This window comes from Oncorhynchus keta, chromosome 12, assembly GCF_023373465.1.
Source record: "Oncorhynchus keta strain PuntledgeMale-10-30-2019 chromosome 12, Oket_V2, whole genome shotgun sequence".
NCBI lineage: Eukaryota > Metazoa > Chordata > Actinopteri > Salmoniformes > Salmonidae > Oncorhynchus > Oncorhynchus keta.
The window spans coordinates 29,825,578-29,846,344 of NC_068432.1; the positions used below are offsets into that span (position 1 = coordinate 29,825,578).

General features: G+C 43.3%; 2 protein-coding genes across 4 annotated transcripts in view; one reads left to right on the forward strand and one right to left on the reverse strand.

Moving 5' to 3' along the window:
* The first annotated feature begins 987 nt into the window (after positions 1-987).
* Positions 988-2,340, forward strand: LOC118391270 (uncharacterized). Its single transcript, XM_035782498.2, has 4 exons — positions 988-1,278; positions 1,408-1,509; positions 1,627-1,836; positions 2,044-2,340. The coding sequence occupies exons 1-4, from the start codon at positions 1,069-1,071 to the stop codon at positions 2,275-2,277; spliced, it is 756 nt and encodes a 251-aa protein (XP_035638391.1). The 5' UTR covers positions 988-1,068; the 3' UTR covers positions 2,278-2,340.
* A 620-nt stretch (positions 2,341-2,960) lies between these two features.
* Positions 2,961-20,767, reverse strand: part of LOC118391269 (unconventional myosin-Ic-like) — a 33,346-nt gene continuing 15,539 nt past the window's right edge. For 2 of the 3 annotated variants that reach the window (XM_052457984.1, XM_052457983.1), the window contains exons 2-31: positions 19,588-19,746; positions 17,036-17,151; positions 16,588-16,786; positions 16,148-16,228; positions 15,495-15,674; positions 15,310-15,408; positions 15,064-15,177; positions 14,708-14,779; positions 14,387-14,506; positions 14,182-14,267; positions 10,114-10,219; positions 9,886-9,966; positions 9,662-9,753; positions 9,417-9,511; positions 9,264-9,310; positions 8,981-9,061; positions 8,681-8,786; positions 8,490-8,607; positions 7,738-7,851; positions 7,536-7,612; positions 6,541-6,609; positions 6,080-6,324; positions 5,851-5,934; positions 4,899-4,992; positions 4,743-4,798; positions 4,318-4,453; positions 4,085-4,155; positions 3,875-3,972; positions 3,566-3,665; positions 2,961-3,316 (exon numbers count right to left, since the gene is read on the reverse strand). In XM_052457984.1, coding sequence (XP_052313944.1) covers positions 3,293-3,316; positions 3,566-3,665; positions 3,875-3,972; positions 4,085-4,155; positions 4,318-4,453; positions 4,743-4,798; positions 4,899-4,992; positions 5,851-5,934; positions 6,080-6,324; positions 6,541-6,609; positions 7,536-7,612; positions 7,738-7,851; positions 8,490-8,607; positions 8,681-8,786; positions 8,981-9,061; positions 9,264-9,310; positions 9,417-9,511; positions 9,662-9,753; positions 9,886-9,966; positions 10,114-10,219; positions 14,182-14,267; positions 14,387-14,506; positions 14,708-14,779; positions 15,064-15,177; positions 15,310-15,408; positions 15,495-15,674; positions 16,148-16,228; positions 16,588-16,786; positions 17,036-17,151; positions 19,588-19,713 — 3,087 coding nt within the window. In that variant the 5' untranslated portion in view covers positions 19,714-19,746 and the 3' untranslated portion in view covers positions 2,961-3,292. Of the gene's footprint in view, positions 3,317-3,565; positions 3,666-3,874; positions 3,973-4,084; positions 4,156-4,317; positions 4,454-4,742; positions 4,799-4,898; positions 5,019-5,850; positions 5,935-6,079; positions 6,325-6,540; positions 6,610-7,535; positions 7,613-7,737; positions 7,852-8,489; positions 8,608-8,680; positions 8,787-8,980; positions 9,062-9,263; positions 9,311-9,416; positions 9,512-9,661; positions 9,754-9,885; positions 9,967-10,113; positions 10,220-14,181; positions 14,268-14,386; positions 14,507-14,707; positions 14,780-15,063; positions 15,178-15,309; positions 15,409-15,494; positions 15,675-16,147; positions 16,229-16,587; positions 16,787-17,035; positions 17,152-19,587; positions 19,747-20,767 lie in introns of those variants that run through there. The other variant, XR_008060880.1, reaches the window with a different exon arrangement.

Sequence of the window (20,767 nt, forward strand, 5' to 3'; positions counted from 1 at the left end):
AATCACACAATTTCAATCATTGTTTTATAACTGTCTATTAATTTTTTTATAAACGATTAACAAATAACTAACAGTGTATAAACTAAGTATAAGCCACGTTTAAAATAATTTGGCCCACTACTAACGTAAAGAGAAAAGGAGGGATTGTAGGTCTTTAAACCCAATACCGATCCAAACTCATCAGAATATCACATATAATGACTAATTAGGCTAGATTACAATTACACTGTAAAAATTTTCAAAAAGTAGAGTTCGATCAAGATAAGATTTATTAGCATAATTACACAACATTTATTAGCCTAATTATACATCATATTAGGCCCTTTTATCTCAAAATGATAGTGAAAACGGAATAATGATGCAATTATGTGCTTACAAACTTCTAAACAGAATTGGCAATTGAGATGAATCATCCGTGCAGGAACCCCTACTCAAGCTGCTGAGAAAAAGTCCAGGTTACAAGAGAAACTAAGGACATATATAAATATCAAAGGATGCAGCTAGGATGTATGTCAATCACAGATTGTTATCACTAAAAGGTAAGTCTGCTGTCTCTGGAGCTCACTCTCTGAATTAGTGTTGAGCTTACAGGTGTCCCATAACTGGACCACCTGTGGTATACTCCTCTATCGCTATAAGGCTTAGATACTAAGAAGTCTGTGTTAGTGTGATGGGACAATGATACTAGGTTAGAAAGCAAGGATTTTTGGAGCTTGTCAAATTCTACAGTTTTCCATAGTAGGTAATAGATTATGTAATAGATTGTCAAGGATCTACAATTTGTACTGTCTTTGTGTTGTTGTTGTAAAGTAATACATATTGAGGGCTTTATTCAATTTGTATTGCTGAAGCGTTACAGATTGCGCTATAGAAATGTAAAGGTAATTTCCTATTGAGCCGAAATATGTAGCGTTTACCATCTGTGTCTCCATTAGAGCCAGAACATTGCCTTTAAATTTCAATCACGCTATAAAGCTGAACGTCTGCAATACAGATTGAATAGAGCCATTACAGAGAGTTCCACAAGTAGCCAACATGTAATGAATATTGATTCAAATAAATGTTGACATGATTGTGCAGTTCAGCATATATTCATCCTCTCCCTGTCTCTTCCAGATGGCTGTTTGGTGGTGTGTTCTGTTTCCCCTGTTCTTCCTCACCCTGAGCTGTGTGTACCCATGTGGTGCTTCCACTCCAGGCCTACTCCAGGCCTACTCATACTCCCTCAAATCTACCAGGTGCACCCATGCCCGGGTTCAGCAGCTGCTCATGAGATATGTGAGTTCACTCCTCTGTTATTCCTCTGTTACTGGTGGCTAGTCTGCTAGCACTTGTACACCCAGAGACAACAGCTATCCTCACCTACTACAGGCTGTTATCATAATGTACCCTCATTTGTCTTGTCAGAAAGAGGAGCTGTTGGATGACAAGCAGTTTGAGGACAGAGATCTGGAGTTACAGACCACACCATCACTCTCTACAGACTTCTACCACTGGCTTCAGATGAAGGTTTGTGTTTGTTGTGTGACCCGTTTATGAATCACTGTTAACCTGTGGTGGTTTAATGCTTTAAAAAGGTACGATGGAGCAGGAGGGACATTGTGTATAATGTTACGATCTGTACAGGACTGGGAGCGTCTGAGTGCTGCCTCTCAAGCCCTGAACACTTTCTGGGCTCACCTGGATATGAAGAGAAAGGAGATGGAGGTGGATAAGGTGGAACAGAGAGCAGCCCACTGGATGGGGACAAGGGGGAAGGCTAAAACCACCATACCCCAGGGTATACACCGCATTCAGACAGACCTGCGGGATCTCATGACAAAAGTCAACTTTCAGGTACAATGCCCACCATATAAATGACTGAACGAACACATCCACAGATACATATTTGAGGTGTTCACACATTGTGTGTATACTTATGGTCTTTCCACACTAAATGAGGTGTTCACATAGCTACCCATCACTCAGCAGCTACCGTATATCCAACGTGAGGAGAATATTGTTACGAGCTCAGTCTGATAAACCTCTCTGTGGTCTTTACAGTTGAGGTGTGTGAACAGTTCCCGTGTGAGCCCCACCTCTCCCCCAGCCCTGACCCGTCCAGTGAGCCCTTCCTCCAGCCACCAGGCCCCATCAAAGTCCCTGTGGACCAGCCGCCTTGAGGGCTACATCATCCTCAGGGACCTGGAGCGCTACCTCACCAAGCTGGCCAGAGACTTCATCCTCCTGAAGACCAAACACAGTGGTCCTCCAAGCGCCCAGCCCAACGGCAGATAAACACGGTGTGCATGGAGTCATATTCATAATGCGTAATAGTACTGCACTAGCCTGGAAAAGTTGTGGTCAGAGTGGCTTTTAACTTATTTTGTGGACGAGGGATATTATTGAATGTGAGAATTTACGTATTGTTATGAATCATAACACAACAGTCTTTTATGTTGTCAATGCACACAGTTTATTTCAGCAGTAACAAGTTAATACAGCTAATACCAATAATAATGATATTCATATTTATAAATAATTCAGTATTGCTTTTGACAGAAAGACTTCAATGAAGATTTCTGGTATTTATCCTAAGATCATGATTTCTAATCGTGTGAAAGATGCTCTGTTCACTTTGTTAGACAGAAATCAGGTTTACATGTAGTATCACTGTAAGTTGTACAGCCTTACTCTCCTCTGGGTTTCTCCCTGAGTTTCCATCTTTTCTGTCTCTCACTCTCTCTGACTAACAGCCGAGAACCGGAAGAGTGCTGAGAAACACAACATCCCCTTTTTCCACAGCCCTCACTGACTTCAATGCCTATTTGCCTATTTATTGACTTATTTATTACTTATTTATTTGAAAATGCTTTTTTATTGTTGTTACTATGGAAATATAAATATTGTTTTGTATTTGTATTACATACAAGAGCTAATGTATTGTAAACAGGACTACAAAATAAAGATGAAGCATAAGATTTTAAATGTGTGGTTTCATTTAATACGACTATTGCTAATAAACATCAAAGTATTATGAATGCCGGCAAAACCTCTGATTCCATTATATATGAAATGTCGTCAGTAACTAAATCAATAACTATATAAATGTAGATTAATAAGTGCAATTGTGTTAAAAGAGAAAATAATCATTATATTTTTTTGCAGTGAGTGTATGGCTATGGTCTCACATTTAAAGAAGAAAAACAACTTCTGTGTGGCTATAATCTGATTGGCTATGGCAGGAAATCATCCTATGGGATGCTTGGTTCGCTGTGGATTACAGCGAGGCGGTTATTACTTCCCATCATCATCATGGGTTGAGTTTAGGAGCCGTCTGCAAAACAAGTCAATTCACAAATGGCATCATTGTTATTACCTAATGTGGATTATTGGTCAAAACTTCCAATGAAAATATAAAGATGAAAGAGGTGGCTCTTTAAACTACTGCTTTCCATTTTACAATCCCAGTCCTCCTCATGCTCCATCTACAAGTCCTCTCTTCTCCTCTATCCCCCTTTCTCATCCTCCTTTCCTCAGCCCTGCTGTCCTCATAATAATGTATCTCTTCCGTCCCCTTACTCACCACTAGCAGGTGTCCTTTCTTGCATTTGGCCACCTTCAGCTCTGGTCCACTGGTGAAGTCAATGACTCCCTCTTTCCCCCGAGCCACTGCAAACGTAATACTGCACACAGGAACAGACAGGAGGAGAGGACCAGAGGAAAGGAGGGAAGGGGTAGGGGGTGAGAGGGGATGAGAGAGAAGAGGGGATAAAAGAGAAAACTATCATGATCACTAACAGTGGATGACAGTTGGAATGGGTTGACAAATGTCAGCAGGCTCTCAAAGATACTCTGAAGAAGATATCCAGATGATCAGAGGAGCCAAACTCACCTGTCCTGGCTCATGTTGACCTTGATCTTCTTGTCCGCCACAGTGGCCAGCTTGGTCACCACCTCGATCAAATGATCACACTGGAGCACCACATCACTCTACAGGGTAGACAAGGGGTCAGAGGTTAGGTACTGTACTTTATGGCACCATGGCAGTAAGTCGCCATGACAACTGCTAGATAGAATAACCAGGATGAGATCATCCTGTTACCTTTTGCTTGTTGTCCTCACTGGGCACGTGGAGAACCATGAACCCATCACTGAGAGAACTCACAGAGATGCCTGGAAAGAGAAGAACCGTGTTATACCGTGTTATACGTGTTAGAACCGTGTTATACACTGGACACATACACTACAACTACCTCGTAACCAAGGTTCCACCCCCCGCCCCCGACCGACCACCCCTAGCCCCTCAATCCCCTATGGCCCCCAGGAGAGACTCACTCCTCAGGGTTGCATAGTCGATCCTCTGCTTCAGCTTGGCTTCGGCCACCAGCATGGCGAAGGAAGAGGTGAGGAGCAGCTGGCGAGGCCGTGCCTTGTAACCCCTCCTATCATACTTAGTCACCGCAATTCCATACTGACACAGACAGATAGAAAAAGAGTGGGATTGAGAGAGAAAGAGAGAGAATGACAGAGAGAGAGGGAGAGACACAGAAAGAGGGAGGGGTTGTCATAAAAACCCAAAGTTCTAAGTGTAACTGTATCAATTAGATTCAAAGCAATGCATGACAATGTAAAGAGGATGTACACAACAAACAGACAATTAGCAGGTTTAAACTACTCAGTCAACAACAGCAGAGTGACAGAGGTGAGACAGGGGTCGCAAACACTACAGGGGGATAGTATTACAATATCATATTACTCACCTTCACTTTGTCATTGCCCAGAGTCTGTATCACTTTGAGGTTGAACTCCTCACTGTCTGTATACAGGACAGAACATCTGTCAGTGGTGTGGTTGTCAATTACGTGGTCTGTGAAGTTTGGAAGTGTGTGCACACTGTGTTAGTGAGTGGACCCTACTTAGTCTGGAGGCCACAAACAGCTTAGGGACACTTTGGGGATAGCTGTCCTTCTGGTCCTTGAATATCTGACTGGCTACCACCTTCTGCTCCATCTATAGAAAGAGGACAGAAGAGATGCCTGTAGAGTGAGGTTGCAGAGAGAGACAGAGAGAGAAAGAATGGAGAAATGTGGACAGAGACACAGAGACACAGAGAGACACAGAGAGACACAGAGAGACACAGAGAGACACAGAGAGACACAGAGAGACACAGAGAGAGAGAGAGATACACAGACAGAGAGACACACATACAGAGAGACACACAGACAGAGAGACACACAGACAGAGAGACACACAGACAGAGAGACACACAGACAGAGAGACACAGAGCGAGAGAGACAGAGAGAGTGTGTGAGATTTAAAAAACAAATAGAAAGAGGACAGAAATATCCTTTCTTTTTTTTCTCTTTTTTTTGTGCCTCCCGAGAACTCTGGGTTCGCGCCCAGGCTCTGCCGCAGCCGACCGCGACCGGGAGGTCCATGGGGCGACGCACAATTGCCATAGCGCCATCCGGGTTAGGGGAGGTTTGGCAGGCAGGGATATCCTTGTCTCATCGCGCACCAGCGACTCCTGTGGCGGGCCGGGCGCAGTGCACGCTAACCAAGGTTGCCAGGTGCACAGTGTTTCCCCCGACACATTGGTGCGGCTGGCTTCCGGGTTAGATGCGCGCTGTGTTAAGAAGCAGTTGGCTTGGTTGGGTTGTGTTTCTGAGGACGCATGGCTTTCGACCTTCGTCTCTCCCGAGCCCACACGGGAGTTGTAGCGATGAGACAAGATAGTAATTACTAACAATTGGATACCACGAAATTGGGGAGAAAAGGGGGTAAAATTCAAAAATAAAATAAAAAATAGAAATATCCTTTCTATGTGTTCCCGTCAGGTGAGTGACAGTAACAGACAGAGTAGCCTACCTGTTTCTTCCACTCTGGCTGGATCCTCCTGCAGTAGGCCCGCATCATGTTCCGCATACACAGCCTGCACAGGTGCTCTGACGCCTACACAGACATCGGGACAGATACAAATAAAACATTGACACATTGAATGTACAACAATCAGATGCATTTCACCATCACCTCTTGGCTTACGCTTAATGTCTCTCAGTGAGTTTTGTGTGGAGTGTTGTTGGGCTGGTTGCAGTACCTCAGTGAGGCAAGGTGGGGGGATGGGCCAGCTTTTGTCCAGGACACTCTTAGGTGGGTTCCTAAACAGCATCATCAGGAAGGAGAAACGCTGATGGTCCAGGAAGTACTCGTTTCCTGGACAACGCTCATAGTGGCGGTAGATGAAGCCTTTGATGAACTTGCGTATGATGTCCACAGCGTGTCTGCGACGCCTGGCCTTCTGACGGGATATCATCCCTCTCCACGCAGATTGGATCACTATGACTAATAGATGGATAGATGACACAATCAGTCATGTCACAGACACACCACAACAAGCTACAACTGTGCAGAGCTCAAAAGAACAAACAACAAAGTAATATCCTTTGCATTACTTCATTCATAGGTTCAGCAGATATCAAGAAAGTGGCTACAGAGTAACTGCTTCAGGAAGCAGTAATTGAGAAGCAGAGAAATAGTGTGAGCTCTTTGATCCCTCACCTGCCTGTCTGATGCGGAGGTACTTGGCCCTCTCTCTGTAACCCCTCCATGAGGTCTGTAGGGTGAGAACTAGAGCAGAGAACAGGAACAGAGGAGACCAAATGGACCCCAGATCGGAAACGTTTAATTGGATCCTACACTGAACCAAAATATAAATGCAACATGTAAAGTGTTGGTCCCATGTTTCATTCAAATAAAATTGTGCACACATTTGTTAGTGTTAGTGAGTATTTCTCCTTTGCCAAGATAATCCATTCCACCTGACAGGTGTGGCATATCAAGAAGCTGATTAAACAGTGTGATCATTACACAGGTGCATCGCATCTTGTGCTTCGGACAAGAAAAGGCCACTTTAAAATGTGCAGTTTTCTCACACAACACAATGCCACAAGTTTTGAGGGAGCACGCAATTGGCATGTTGACTGCAGGAATGTCCAACAGAGCTGTTGCCAGAGAATTTAATGTTAATTTCCCTACCATAAACTGCCTCCAATCGGCCTCACATCCGCTGACCACCTGAAACCATGACAGCCCAGAACATTCACATCTGGCTTCTTCACCTGCGGAATTGTCTGAGGGGGTTCTGATCTATTTCTGTCTGTAATAAAGCCATTTTGTGGGGATAAACTCTTTCTGATTGGCTGGGCCTGGCTCCCTATGTGGGTGTGTGCCATGGCTGCACCACTGCCCAGTCATGTGACATCCATAGATTAGGGCCTAATTCATTCATTTCAATTGACTAATTTCCTTATATGAACAGTAACTCCGTAAAATCTTTGAAATTGTTGCAAGTTGTGTTTATATTTTTGTTCAGTATAATTACATTAGCTTACTGTATTATCCATCCTCATGCTGCTGGTTAGTTGACCAAGTGGACAGTTTTCCACTGCTACTGCTACTCTGCTGTTTATCATGATCTGTGTTATTCTCCTAGCTAATTACATGAATTCCACCAAAATGGCCTTGTCATCATCTTCCCTGCTGTATAGTCTCACCGAGGGCAGGCCTCCTGGCTTCCAGGGAATCTTCAGTGCTGAACAGAGTCTTAGGGAAGCGGATGAAGATCTTGGTCCTGCAAAGAGATAGGGAATTATACATCAACAACATACTGTCTCATGTTTCTCCTCACAACATGACTAAGGGAAATGTATGTCCCCTTTACTTCCCTCCCTCCCCTCTCTCTCTCTCTGTACCTACTTGCCCAGTTTGTATTCCTCTGGTTTGTAGCCCAGGTGTTGGACCAGAGTGGCTACTCCATCAGCCAGTCTGCCCTGCCAGTTAGGCCACGTCCCGGGACACAGAGACTTGTACCTGTGGTTACAGAAATGTATATAGTTAATACAGAAACTGTGGTTACAGAAATGTATATAGTTAATACATAAACTGTGGTTACAGAAATGTATATAGTTAATATAGAAACTGTGGTTACAGAAATGTATATAGTTAATATAGAAACTGTGGTTACAGAAATGTATATAGTTAATATAGAAACTGTGGTTACAGAAATGTATATAGTTAATACAGAAACTGTGGTTACAGAAATGTATATAGTTAATACAGAAACTGTGGTTACAGAAATGTATATAGTTAATATAGAAACTGTGGTTACAGAAATGTATATAGTTAATATAGAAACTGTGGTTACAGAAATGTATATAGTTAATATAGAAACTGTGGTTACAGAAATGTATATAGTTAATACAGAAACTGTGGTTACAGAAATGTATATAGTTAATACAGAAACTGTGGTTACAGAAATTTATATATTAATACATAAACTGTGGTTACAGAAATGTATATAGTTAATATAGAAACTGTGGTTACAGAAATGTATATAGTTAATACATAAACTGTGGTTACAGAAATGTATATAGTTAATACAGAAACTGTGGGTATAGAAACATGTAAACATAGTGGCATAATATAGACACACACACGCACACACAGACCTCTGTAGGAAGGTTTCGTAGTGTCGGCGGTAGGCAAACCCAGCTCTCCTGACCCTCAGGTTCTCCATCAGACCCAGATACTTGACCTGGTGTCTGACTAGAGCCTCATCAAACCTCCCTGGGGAGAGTGAGAATATTTATTTGACTGATTGATTGATTGGGCTGATTGACTTCACAGGGTGTATGATTACCTGACTGCTTGGCATCGTTGGGTTTGATACAGCGCACATAGGATGGCTCCTTGGACATCAGTATCTCTATAAGTTTGGCCAGGCTGTTCTTAAACTGAGTGGCAGCCTACAGAGGGAAGCAGAGAGGTGACATATCAGACTGTGTGTGTGTGTGTGTGTGTGTGTGTGTGTGTGTGTGTGTGTGTGTGTGTGTGTGTGTGTGCGTGCGTGCGTGCGTGCGTGCGTGCGTGCGTGCGTGCGTGCGTGCATGCGTGTGTGTGTGTGTGTGTGTGTGTGTGTGTGTGTGTGTGTGTATCTCACCGTTTCTGGGCGTTTTTGGTCAGTCACTTCCTCTCTGTGGAAGCACTGACTCAGAACCTGGCTATTTGACTGGCATATGACCTGGACAGAGAAAGCACACCACAGAACCATGTAAACACAACACACCAAAACATCCGCTACACTCTATACCTACTGTAGTGCACACACATAAACCATGTGTGGGAATTCTGAGCGAAATCATGGGAAACCTGTAGTAATTGTGAGGTGAGTGTGAGTGTGTGGTCTGTGTGTTCTCATTTCTCTATTGTTGCTCCAGCCTCGCCTCTTTCAGGTTTCTGTAGAGAAGGTCCTTGTTCTTGTCCAGAAACCCTTTGATGCAGAGGAACACAAAATATTACAAACAGTATATGTGAGGATGAAATCAGTTAATTATTTTCTGCAATTACTCTATTACCAGATTGATTAGCTAGCTCACCATTGACACTGTAGTTGACCTCTCCTGCGTAATGAATCAGTTTGAACTCCTCTCTGCTCACTGCCTTGCGAGTCTTCCCATTCGACAACTTGTGACTGACATGCATACAGAGACAAATCATATCTTAGATACAGAACCACAAATATACACACAAAAACATATTTGGAACATGGTGCAAATACACAAACAAACTGTGAAGGCACCCATGTGTTTTGTGCATGTGTGTGTGTGTAAAAGAGACTCACGTGACAAAATGGGCATGGCCTCCCAAAGTGTCCTCAAGCTTCTCGAGGAAGGAGATATCGCTGGGCTCCCCTGGTCTCAAACACTCCTCATCCTAAAACACATTTATACCTTAACATTCAACTAGAGACAGGGAGAGGACAGAAGGAGAGCGATATTAGAGAGGTGAAAGGTTAAAGTGAGTCAGAAACACTACTAAACTGAAGTGAATGTCAGTCATTCTCACCAGGATGGAGATCAAGCCTTTGTGCTTTCCCTCTACCAGGTCACAGATTATCTTGTTGTCGAAGTACTTCACCGGTTCCCACTGAAATATACAGTACCATTACCGAACTACACCTTTATCACTACATGACAATTTGTTTTTCTTAGTATACCTCAATTCTTGTTTTGTCTATTTGAATGAAAACACCCCTCTCTTTCTCTGAGTACCCCTCGACCCTCCCTGACTCACAGTGATGCCCTCTGCCTCGTACTCCTCCTGCTCAGACTTGAGGGTGAGCTCAATGAACAGCTGATGCAGCTTCTCATTGCAATAGTTGATGCAGAACTGCTCAAAACTACAGGGAGATGGTTAGGGTAAAGAATATGGCACAAAACAACTGTGCTACAATGTTTTTTATTTATTGACCTCTATTTAACCAGGGGAACCCATTGATAACAGGGTCTCATTTCCAATGGTGCTCTGAGAACCACAGTTCAAGCAATGTGAGCAACAAATTTAAGCATGATCACCACAAAATTAGTTACAGCGCTTCAAATCAATTATATTACATTCAAAAGGGCAGTAGAAACAAATATACAGTGCATTCAGAAAGTATTCAGACCCCTTGACTTTTTCCAAATTTTGTTACATTACAGTCTTATTCAAAAATTGATTACATAGATTTTCCCCTCATTTATCTACACACAATACCTCATAATGATGAAGCAAAAACTGTTTTTTAGAACATTTTAGAAAATATCTGAAATATGCCATTTACACAAGTATTCAACCCTTTACTCAGTACTTTATTGAAGCACATTTGGCAGCGATTACAGCCTCGAGTCTTCTTGGGTATGTCACTACAAAGTTTGGCACACCTGTATTTGGGGAGTTTCTCCCATTATTCTCTACAGATCCTCTCAAGCTCTGTCAGGTTGGATGAGGAGAGTTGCTCCACAGCTATTTTCAGGTATCTCCAGAGATGTTAGACTGGGTTCAAGTTCGGGCTCCAGCTGGGTCACTCAAGGACATTCAGAGACTTGTCCCGAAGCCACTCCTGTGTTGTCTTGGCAGAGTGCTTAGGGTCGTTGTCCTGTTGGAAGGTGAACCTTCACCCCAGTCTGAGGTCCTAAGCACTCTTTCATCAAGGATCTCCCTGTACTTTGCTCAGTTCATCTTTCTCTCGATCCTGACTAGTCTCCCAGTCCCTGCCATTGAAAAACATCCACACAGCATGATGCTGCCACCACCATGCTTCACCGTAGGGATGGTGCCAGGTTTCCTCCAGATGTGAAGCTTGGCATTCAGGCCAAAGAGTTCAATCTTGGTTTCATCAGACCAGAGAATCTTGTTTCTCATGAGTCTTTAGGTGCCTTTTGGCAAACTCTAAGTGGGCTGTCGTGCCAATTTACTGAGGAGTGGCTAATGTCTGGCACTCTACCATAAAGGCCTGATTGATGGAGTGCTGCCGAGATGGTTGTCCTTCTGGAAGGTTCTCCCATCTCCACAGAGGAACTCTGGAGCTCTGTCAGAGTGACCATCCGATTCTTGGTCACCTCCCTGACCAAGGCCCCCCCCATTTCTCAGTTTGGCCGAGTGACCAGCTATAGCAAGATTCTTGGTGGTTCTAAACTTCTCCCATTTAAGAATGATGAAAGCCACTGTGTTCTTGGGACCTTCAATTCTGCAGAAATGTTTTGGTACCCGTCCCCAGATCTGTGCCTCGACACAACACTGTCTCTGAGCTCTACGGACAATTCCTTTGTCCCCATGGCTTTGTTTTTGCTCTGACATGCACTGTCAACTGTGGAACCTTACAGGTGTGTGCCTTTACAAATCATGTCCAATCAATTGAATTTACTACAGGTGGACTCCAATCAAGTTGTAGAAACATCTCAAGGATGATCAATGGAAACAGGATGCACCAGAGCTCAATTTCGAGTTTCATAGCAAATGGTCTGAATATTTATGTAAATAATATATTTCTGTTTCTTATTTTTAATACATTTGCAAAAATGTCTAAAAGCCATGTTTTCACTTTGGGGTATTATGTGTAGATGGATTAGGTAAATATGTTTAATACTGTCTGTAACACAACAAAATGTGGAATAAATCAAGGGGTATGAATACTTTCCGAAGGCACTGTAGATCAACATGTCCAGGTGAACAGGCCACACTGATAACTCGAGCTTGGCTCCCAAGTTTCTAAAACATACAAAACCATCTTCGGTATAGTGTCGCCATAATATTTTAATTGCGGAAATGTGATCATAATCAATAGGATATTTTAGCGATCCGCAGTAGAAGACGTCCTAAATGCCCCCAGCCTGCAGATGTGAGCTAAACAGCACACTTGCACTTGAGATGTGTTTTTAGGTTATGGATGAGAAAGTGAACTGGTAAATCCAAAACTTTAGCTCAGTTGTAATGCTGCTTTGCGATCTATTAGGCACAAGGGTTGTATTAAATAGGAATAATATGTATTTACTGACGCATTTGCCGATGTTCAATTCAATGGCACAAAACGTATAAACAAAATCATTCACTGTGAAAGTTGACACATACATCTAGACCTTCATATATACGCTATACGCAGCACTTCGTTTAAAGCATCAATTTATCAAATCAATTATTGTTTTGTTGCTCAAACTGCAGGCGACACCTGTCAAACTCATTTTCAAAAGACAGGGATGTCGATTCGCACAGGAATAGTATTATCAGAGGACCTTGGAGTTAGTCGAAAAACAGTAGGTGTTTTGCGGCTGGAATTATTACTCTTCTGCGATGTAAAAAATGAACAATCTTCCTCCTATTTTCAAAAGTAAGACAGGATTTATTTCTATACAGGAAACCAAATCTTTACTCGCATTTTTTAGTCAGTTTATCAATGTGTGTTTTAAAGGACAGTTCACCGTCAATCCAAATACCTAACTCACTCACTTTTGTACATCGTCTTGGTCTGTACAATTGACCTTATTTTAGGGCCCCAAAAACATAATACTTCCAGATCAACTGTAATGTCAATACCATTGTAAAGCACCATTTCTCCCCTTTCCAACAAAATTAATGACATGACCTAAACGCTGCCTGTTTCTGCATAATTCAAGAAGGCAATGAGCTCCTTCAGGTCTTTTTAAAAATGGCGGGTGGGGAAGCGAAACTAATGCGTGATAGTGAGGAGAGGAGATGTGTGGGAAAACTGCTTTTTTTCACTCGATCTGTCCAATTTATCGCCTCTAAAATGTAAATAAAACACTATAAAGAGTTTATATAATGTGTCATTACTGTCACGTTCGTAATAAGAACGGGACCAAGGCGCAACGTGTTGAGTTCCACATCTTTATTTGCAGTGAAACTTCAAAAAAACAAACAAGCAACAAAACGTAACCTCAGTGGTGCTACCAGCACAGACACAAATAATACCCCACAACCCAGGTGGGAACAATGGAGAACTTAAGTATGATCCCCAATCAGAGACAACGATAATCAGCGGACTCTAGTTGGGAACCATACCAAGTACACCAACATAGAAATAGAAAAACTAGAACACCCCCCTAGTCACGCCCTGACCTACAACACCATAACTAAGGGCTCTCTATGGTCAGGGCGTGACAATTACATACCTATTTGAATGTTTGTGTCAAATTTGAATCAGGTTTTTAGGGCGGTGCTAAAGAGATCTTCAGAAGTAAACAGCAGCTTTGAAAGTCATGATCGCTTACAGTGATGACATATCCCCCCTTACCCCCGTCACTGTCCATTTCTTGTTTTTAAACGATGAGAGAAGTGCTACACCTGGTGGAGAGAGATTGTAAGACAGAAATAGTTGCTTTATGCGTGCTGTACGTTACAACATGACACGTCCTGATGTAACGGAGGGTCAGTTTTTTCAACTTTTCTCCAATACTATAGAGCCATTACCATGTCGATCAACGCTTGAATAGAAACGTAGTTCCCACCTCAGATTTTGAAGTCAACACAGTCACTACAGTCCCGTTAGTTTTCTTTGCAGCCTCGTTTGAATGTCGCGGTTGTGCACATTTGTACGAAATGGGGTGAGTTTACGTTAGATACTTATAATGGGGGACAAGCTCAATTTGGGCGCCTCTCAAAGTACAGATACGCAGCTCTTTAGGATACATTTTACGAGACCTGGAGAAAAACATAAACCTGGTTTTGGCGACATTTAGAACTAATTTAAGATCGGTGAGTGATTCTTGAATTGAGTCATAGCCAAACAATGACATAATGTACAGCACATTGCTATACAACACATATTCATGCACTGAATAAATGAGCTAACATTCGTTCTGGTACCTATTGTGCTGGAAGACCTCAAAGCCATAGATATCCAGCAGTCCTATGACTGATGATGAGCCCTTACTGCTGTTGTACACATCATCCTGCAGATAGACAGCACACAATACACTCAGTTTTATAGGTAGGAAGCAGCATTATGTAGCTAGCAAAAAGAGGAGCAGTAACTATGAGCTAGCTATCCTGAGTGATGTTTGTGTGAGACCTTGAATGCCAGAGACTGGTTGATCTTCACCACCAGCCAGGTGAAGGCACGGCCATACACCGCTTTGGCCAAGGCATCACAGGCTGCCACAGCCTGCTCAAAACTCAACGGGCTTATCATCTGGGACACACACACACACACACACACATATTAGTGATGCAAAATACTTTAGTACACTCTCTTTAAAACCACAATCTAAATATGCATGCCATACACATCAAAGGCATACTGTATTACTTGTTTGTAAGTGGGATATTAAATTATATTATATTACCAGGCATAGTTCTGTATCAAGTGAAACAGCCCGCCATAGACACTCACCTCCTCCCCTTTGGCAGTGATTTTCTTATGAGTGAGAGCCTCTCTCAGTGCTGCTCCATCCACACCTAATAGCTTCAGGACAAGCAGGACAACATCAACATCTGCCTTTAGAATGGGGAATGTGTGTGTGTGTTAGAATGGGGAGTTTGTATGTGTGTGTGTGTGTGTGTGTGTGTGTGTGTGTGTGTGTGTGTGTGTGTGTGTGTGTGTGTGTGTGTGTGTGTGTGTGTGTGTGTGTGTGTGTGTGTGTGTGTGTGTGTGTGTGTGTGTGTGTGTGTGTGTGTGTGTGTGTGTGTGTGTGTGTGTGTGTGTGTGTGATGGGGGTGTAGGGTATCGTTCATCTTCATAGTTCCAACCTTTGACAGGTATTTGAGCTGAGGCTCAGTGGTGATCTGGTTTTCCCCATTCTTTCCTTCTCCAAACTGAGTGTTCCCAAGATGGAGGACACTGGCGATTATATTCAACAGATCCTAAAGAGGGAGAGTGAACAGAGATTTAAACCATGACCTTCTCATTCTTCATGGTGAAACTTTGGGTTGAGTGAAATTTGTTTGCAGTGAAAAACGGTATGCACTATTATTATACACTAAAATGTCTCTAACCTCCACCTCATCCTCATGGAAGCCGATGACGGTCAGGGCCTTCCTCACTGTTCTCCAGTCATTCTTATCATTGATGGAGCTCACCCTAGGACAGCAACCCTGAGAGGAACAGGACATCACTGATCAAATAACTGTGCGCACACACAGACACACACACACACACATGCGCACACACAAACACACACCTTGACCAGGTATTGGTATTTCTGGGCGTTTCTCTCCAATCCCAGCTTGCTGAGAAGGTCTTGTTCTCCTCCCTCGAGCAGCTGGTAGAAAATATGGAAGTTCCTCTCGCCGTGGTTCTGGTGCACAACACGGGACTTCTCCAGCAGGTAGTTGAGGATGTGGCCTCCTATCGGCGCCCCCTAGGGGAGGTTAGGAACAGGGACAGTCAAGGTACTGCTGAGTGTGGTCCTACTAGAGCTGCATTAAAGCCGATTTATGCTTGATCCGAAAATGCTGTCTGAAGGCTCCATACGGAGGGTGTAGCACCATATAAACACAAACTCACTTCCTTGACAACTTCCTTCACAACAGCTCTGCTCCGCAGAGTGCAAAAAGTATGAATGCCCTGCATCGCAGTAAATGCTGTACGGCCAATGCAGATGCCGAATGACCATAAATGGTCTTTTAGCTGAATTATGCCCTCATGACTTAGACTCATAGTAAGGCATGCTGTAATGGTAAGACCTGAATGCAACATGTTTTAGTTATGCACAATCTTTTGATGGAATGGTGTGTTGTAGAGACAGTATGGCCTGAGTATCAGCGATAGTAGACTTATGTGAGGAAAATCCCTTAACCCAGGAGCCAAAAGAAAGAAGAACAGAAAGCTTACCCTGAAGTCAAACTGGACATCCATGTATTTGCCAAACCGGCTGGAATTGTCATTACGCAGTGTTTTGGCATTACCAAAAGCCTGTAGAGAGAGAGAAGTGAGTGAGGGGAACAACAGAGATAAGATCAAACACAGCTGAGAGAGAGGAAGCATTAACAGTACAGTAATAGCATGTTCACAGCAGGATGTATCTATTGTTATGGCTTTGTCGGAGATTGGTTCAAAATATGCAATGTATCAACATGATTTCCCTCATCCACAAATAGATTTACTAGTTTGAAGCAACATGATTTTGTAGTGGGCCATTCATTTATCTTTGATGTTACACCAGTCTCAGTACCCCTGCTATAAATGTCCATCCTCCTCCAGAGCCTTAGTGGTGCTCATGGGAAGAGATCCTTGGCAGGGGATCTTGAGAGGCGGCGGGGGGTATACCGTACCTCCAGAACAGGGTTGGACTGCAGCAGGCGGTCCCGGAGTGTACTCAAGTGGTCAGTGACAGGGCAGGTAGTGGCGTAGTACTGGAGGATCTTCTTAGAGGCCTCGGTCTTCCCTGCTCCGCTCTCCCCAGAGATCAGGATACACTGGTCCCTCCTCTCAGTCCGCATGGCCCGGTACGTGTTGTCTGACACCGCATAGCTGCAGGATAGAGAAACAGAGGGGTGGGATACAAACATGATGTCAGCTAATGATCCAGCTCATACTGGTGTTTTCACATACAGTTGATCACGATCATATAGAAAACACATAATACATACTGTAAATGTATTGTACCCAATGCAGATTCATATGTAGGCCTACAGTATGTACATAAAGACATCTACACATACATGCTGGTCCTGCTTGGTCAGAGAGAGGTTCAGGATCAGGGGTCAGAGGGTGACTCACATGTGGGGTGATATCTCGTAGAAGCTGACCCCTCGGTAGCGCTCCATGTGCGCCTTGGAGTAGATCTCCAGGTCCTTGTTGGGGTTCACTGACACCAACACTGATCCTATGTAGGTCTGATACGGGGAGACAAGACCCGTACACTGCCGTCACCAACCCCTCAAACACTGACATAAAATAAACCTTAACCAAACATTATGTGAAGCTATGTAGGATCAGTCGTGAAGAGGGCACGACAACACCTCTTCCCCCTCAAGATGCTGAAAAGATTCGGCATGGGCCCTGAGACCCTCAAAAAGTCACTGCTTAGCATCCGACTGCAGGCACTACAGAGGGTAGTACGTATGGCCCAGTATATCACTGGGGCCGAGCTATCTGCCATCCAGGACCGCTATACCAGGAGGTGTCTAAGAAAGGCCCTAAACATTTTCTAAGACTCCAGCCTCCCAAGTCATAGACTGTTCTCTCTGCTACCGCACGGCAAGCAGTACCGATGCACCAAGTCTGAAACCAACAGGTCCCTGGACAGCTTCTAACCCGAAACCACAAGACTGCTAAATAGTTAGTCAGGTTAGCGATTTATCTGCATTGACCCTTTTTGCACTAAGTCCTTTGACTTATCACATACACTGCTGTTACTGTTTATTATCTATCCTGTTGCCTAGTCACTTTATTCCTACCCATATGCACATACAGTGCATTTAGAAAGTATTCAGACCCCTTGACTTTTTCAACATTTTGTTATGTTAGTCTTATTCTAAAATTGATCAAATCAATCTTCACACAATAACCCATAATGACAAAGCAAAAACTGTTTATTTTAATTTTTTTTGCAAATGTATAAAAAAATTAAAAAACAGAAATACCTTATTTATATATAAGTAGTCAGACCCTTTACTATGTTACTCGAAATTGAGCTCAGGGTGCATCCAGTTTCCATTGATCATCCTTGAGATGTTGCTACAACTTGAGTGGAGTCCATCTGTGGTAATTTCAATTGATTGGACATGATTTGGAAAGGCACACACCTGTCTATATAAGGTTCCACAGTTGACAGTGCATGTCAGAGCAAAAACCAAGCCATGGGGTCGAAGGAATTGTCCGTAGAGCTCCAAGACAGTATTGTGTTAAAAAAATATGTTTGCAGCATTGAAGGTCCCCAATATCATAATGGCCTCCATTCATTCTTAAATGGAAGAAGTATGGAACCACCAAGACTCTTCCTAGAGCTGGCCCCCCGGCCAAACTGAGCAATCGGGGGAGAAGGGCCTTGGTAAGGGCAGTGACCAAGAACCCGATGGTCACTCAGAGCTCTAGAGTTGTCCTTCTGGAAGGTTCTCCCATCTCTGCAGCACTCCACTAATCAGGCCTCTATGGTAGAGTGGCCAGAAGGAAGCCAATCCTCAGTAAAAAAAAAAGCACATGACAGCCCGCTTGGAGTTTGCCAAAAGGTACCTAAAGAACTCTCAGACAATGAGAAACAAGATTCTCTGATCTGATGAAACCAAGACTGAATGCCAAGCGTCACGTCTGGAGGAAACCTGGCACCATCCCTACGGTGAAGCATGGTGGTGGCAGCATCATGCTCTGGGAATGTTTTTCAGTGGAGACTGGGAGACTAGTCAGGATTGAGGGAAAGATGAACGGAGCAAACTACAGGGAGATCCTTGATGAAAACCTGCTCCAGAGCACTCAGGACCTCAGACTGGAGCGAAGGTTCACCTTCCAACAGGCCAACGACCCAATCACGCAGACAAGACAACGCAGGAGCAGCTTTGGGACACGTCTCTGAATGTCCTTGAGTGGCCCAGCCAGAGCCTGGACTTGAACCCCATCGAACATCTCTGGAGAGACATGAAAATAGCTGTGCAGTGACACTCCCCATCCAACCTGATTGAGCTTGAGAGGATCTGCAGATAAGAATGGGAGAAATTCCCCAAATACAGGTTTTCCAAGCTTGTAGCGTCATACCGGCAGGTAGCCTAGTGGTTAGAGCGTTGGGCCAGTAACTGAAAGGTTGCCAGATCGAATCCCCGAGCTGATAAGGTAAAAATCTGTAGTTCTGCCCCTGAACAAGGCAGTTAACCCACTGTTCTAAAGCCATCATTGTAAATAAGAATTTGTTCTTAACTGACTTGGTTTAAAGGTTCAAAGAAATCTAATAAAAATTAAATACCCAAGAAGGCTCTAGGCTAACAAAGTACTGAGGGTCTGAATACTTATGTAAATGTGATGTTCCCATTTTTAATTTGAAATAAATTTGCTAACATTTCTAAAAACCTGTTTTTGCTTTGTAGGGGTTGGGTATTGTATGTAGATTGATGAGGGGGAAAAACAATTGTATCCATTTTAGAATAAGGCTGTAACATAACAAAATGTGGAAAAAGTCAAGGGGTCTGAATACTGGTTGTGTATTTATTCCTTTCTCGTGTTATTTCTATATTTTTCTATATTTTTTCATTTTGGGGGGGTTCGTCTACACCTGCTGTTTACGATGCATGTGACAATCATTTTTATAGGACCAATATTTCCATAATGATATGATTCTTTACATAGATGAGGTTCTCCCCAAAACGTCGGCGCAGGTTTTCGATGAAGGCCGCCTCGCTGGTGTAGTTCTCCAGCAGGACAAAGTCCTGCACCCCCACCCTGTCACGTGCTGTCAGAGTACTCTCCATAACTAGATGAACTCTGCCCTCACCTCCCAAATCCTAGAAAGAGAGAGAGAGAGAGATAGAGAGGGATGGGGTGAGAAGATTTGGGGGTCTTCATTGCCTGCTGCTCTTTCCCCAGATACACATAACCCAAATTGACCCCACCAATATGCACTTCATCTAGACAAGATAGAATTTGACAGGTATAAGCAATATGTTAAAATCCTCACCTTGCCCCCTGATAGGCTTGGAGTAATTTTCCCCATATCGCTTACATAAATGCTTAGATCTACACAAGTGCATTGAGGGTTGGGCAGAGGTTCGAGTTGGGATTGAGTGTATACCGACAACACCACAGCACTGCAAATAAACAGCTCTACAAGAGGCTTGTCAAGAACAACCACATCAACCAGAGGAAAGCACACACAGGACATTCAGACATACAGAACACAAATCAAACAATGATGACATTTCAAGAATCCCTAATATAAACAGTGTCTCTAAGCTCCTCTATTGTGTGATTGTGAGATAGCGTATTGGGATGTATATACAGTAAATACAGGCCATAGCTCCAGTCAGGTTCTGACCAATGCTGTTAAAGAGTTGTGTGTACATGTAAACACTGGTACACTGATGGTAAACATGACAGGAATTAATATCCAGAGAAGTTCACCGTCATGTCCATTAGAAAAAAATCCCAAGGGTACAGACACACAAATAAAAATATACCTACTGTGGATTATCCAGCTATGACTGTACTATAATTCAGCAGTATAGACCAGAATTTCAAGGCTAGGCTACATCCTATATTCCAGCACAGTGCTACTACAACCAATAGCCTCTAGTTTGTTTGATCACTCTCTGTATCTTTTGAACAGAGTAAGCCAGCCCCACCTAACACACACATTCACACATGCACGGACCCCCACCCACCCACAAACATACACACATGCAAGCACGCACGGACGCACACGCACACACAAAGGGAGAGGAACAATGGGGCCAGGTGCTTTGGGAACACACAGCCCTGTCAGGGGTGTTGTTAGGGGCTCGTTAAGGTAATTAACTGGTCGTTATC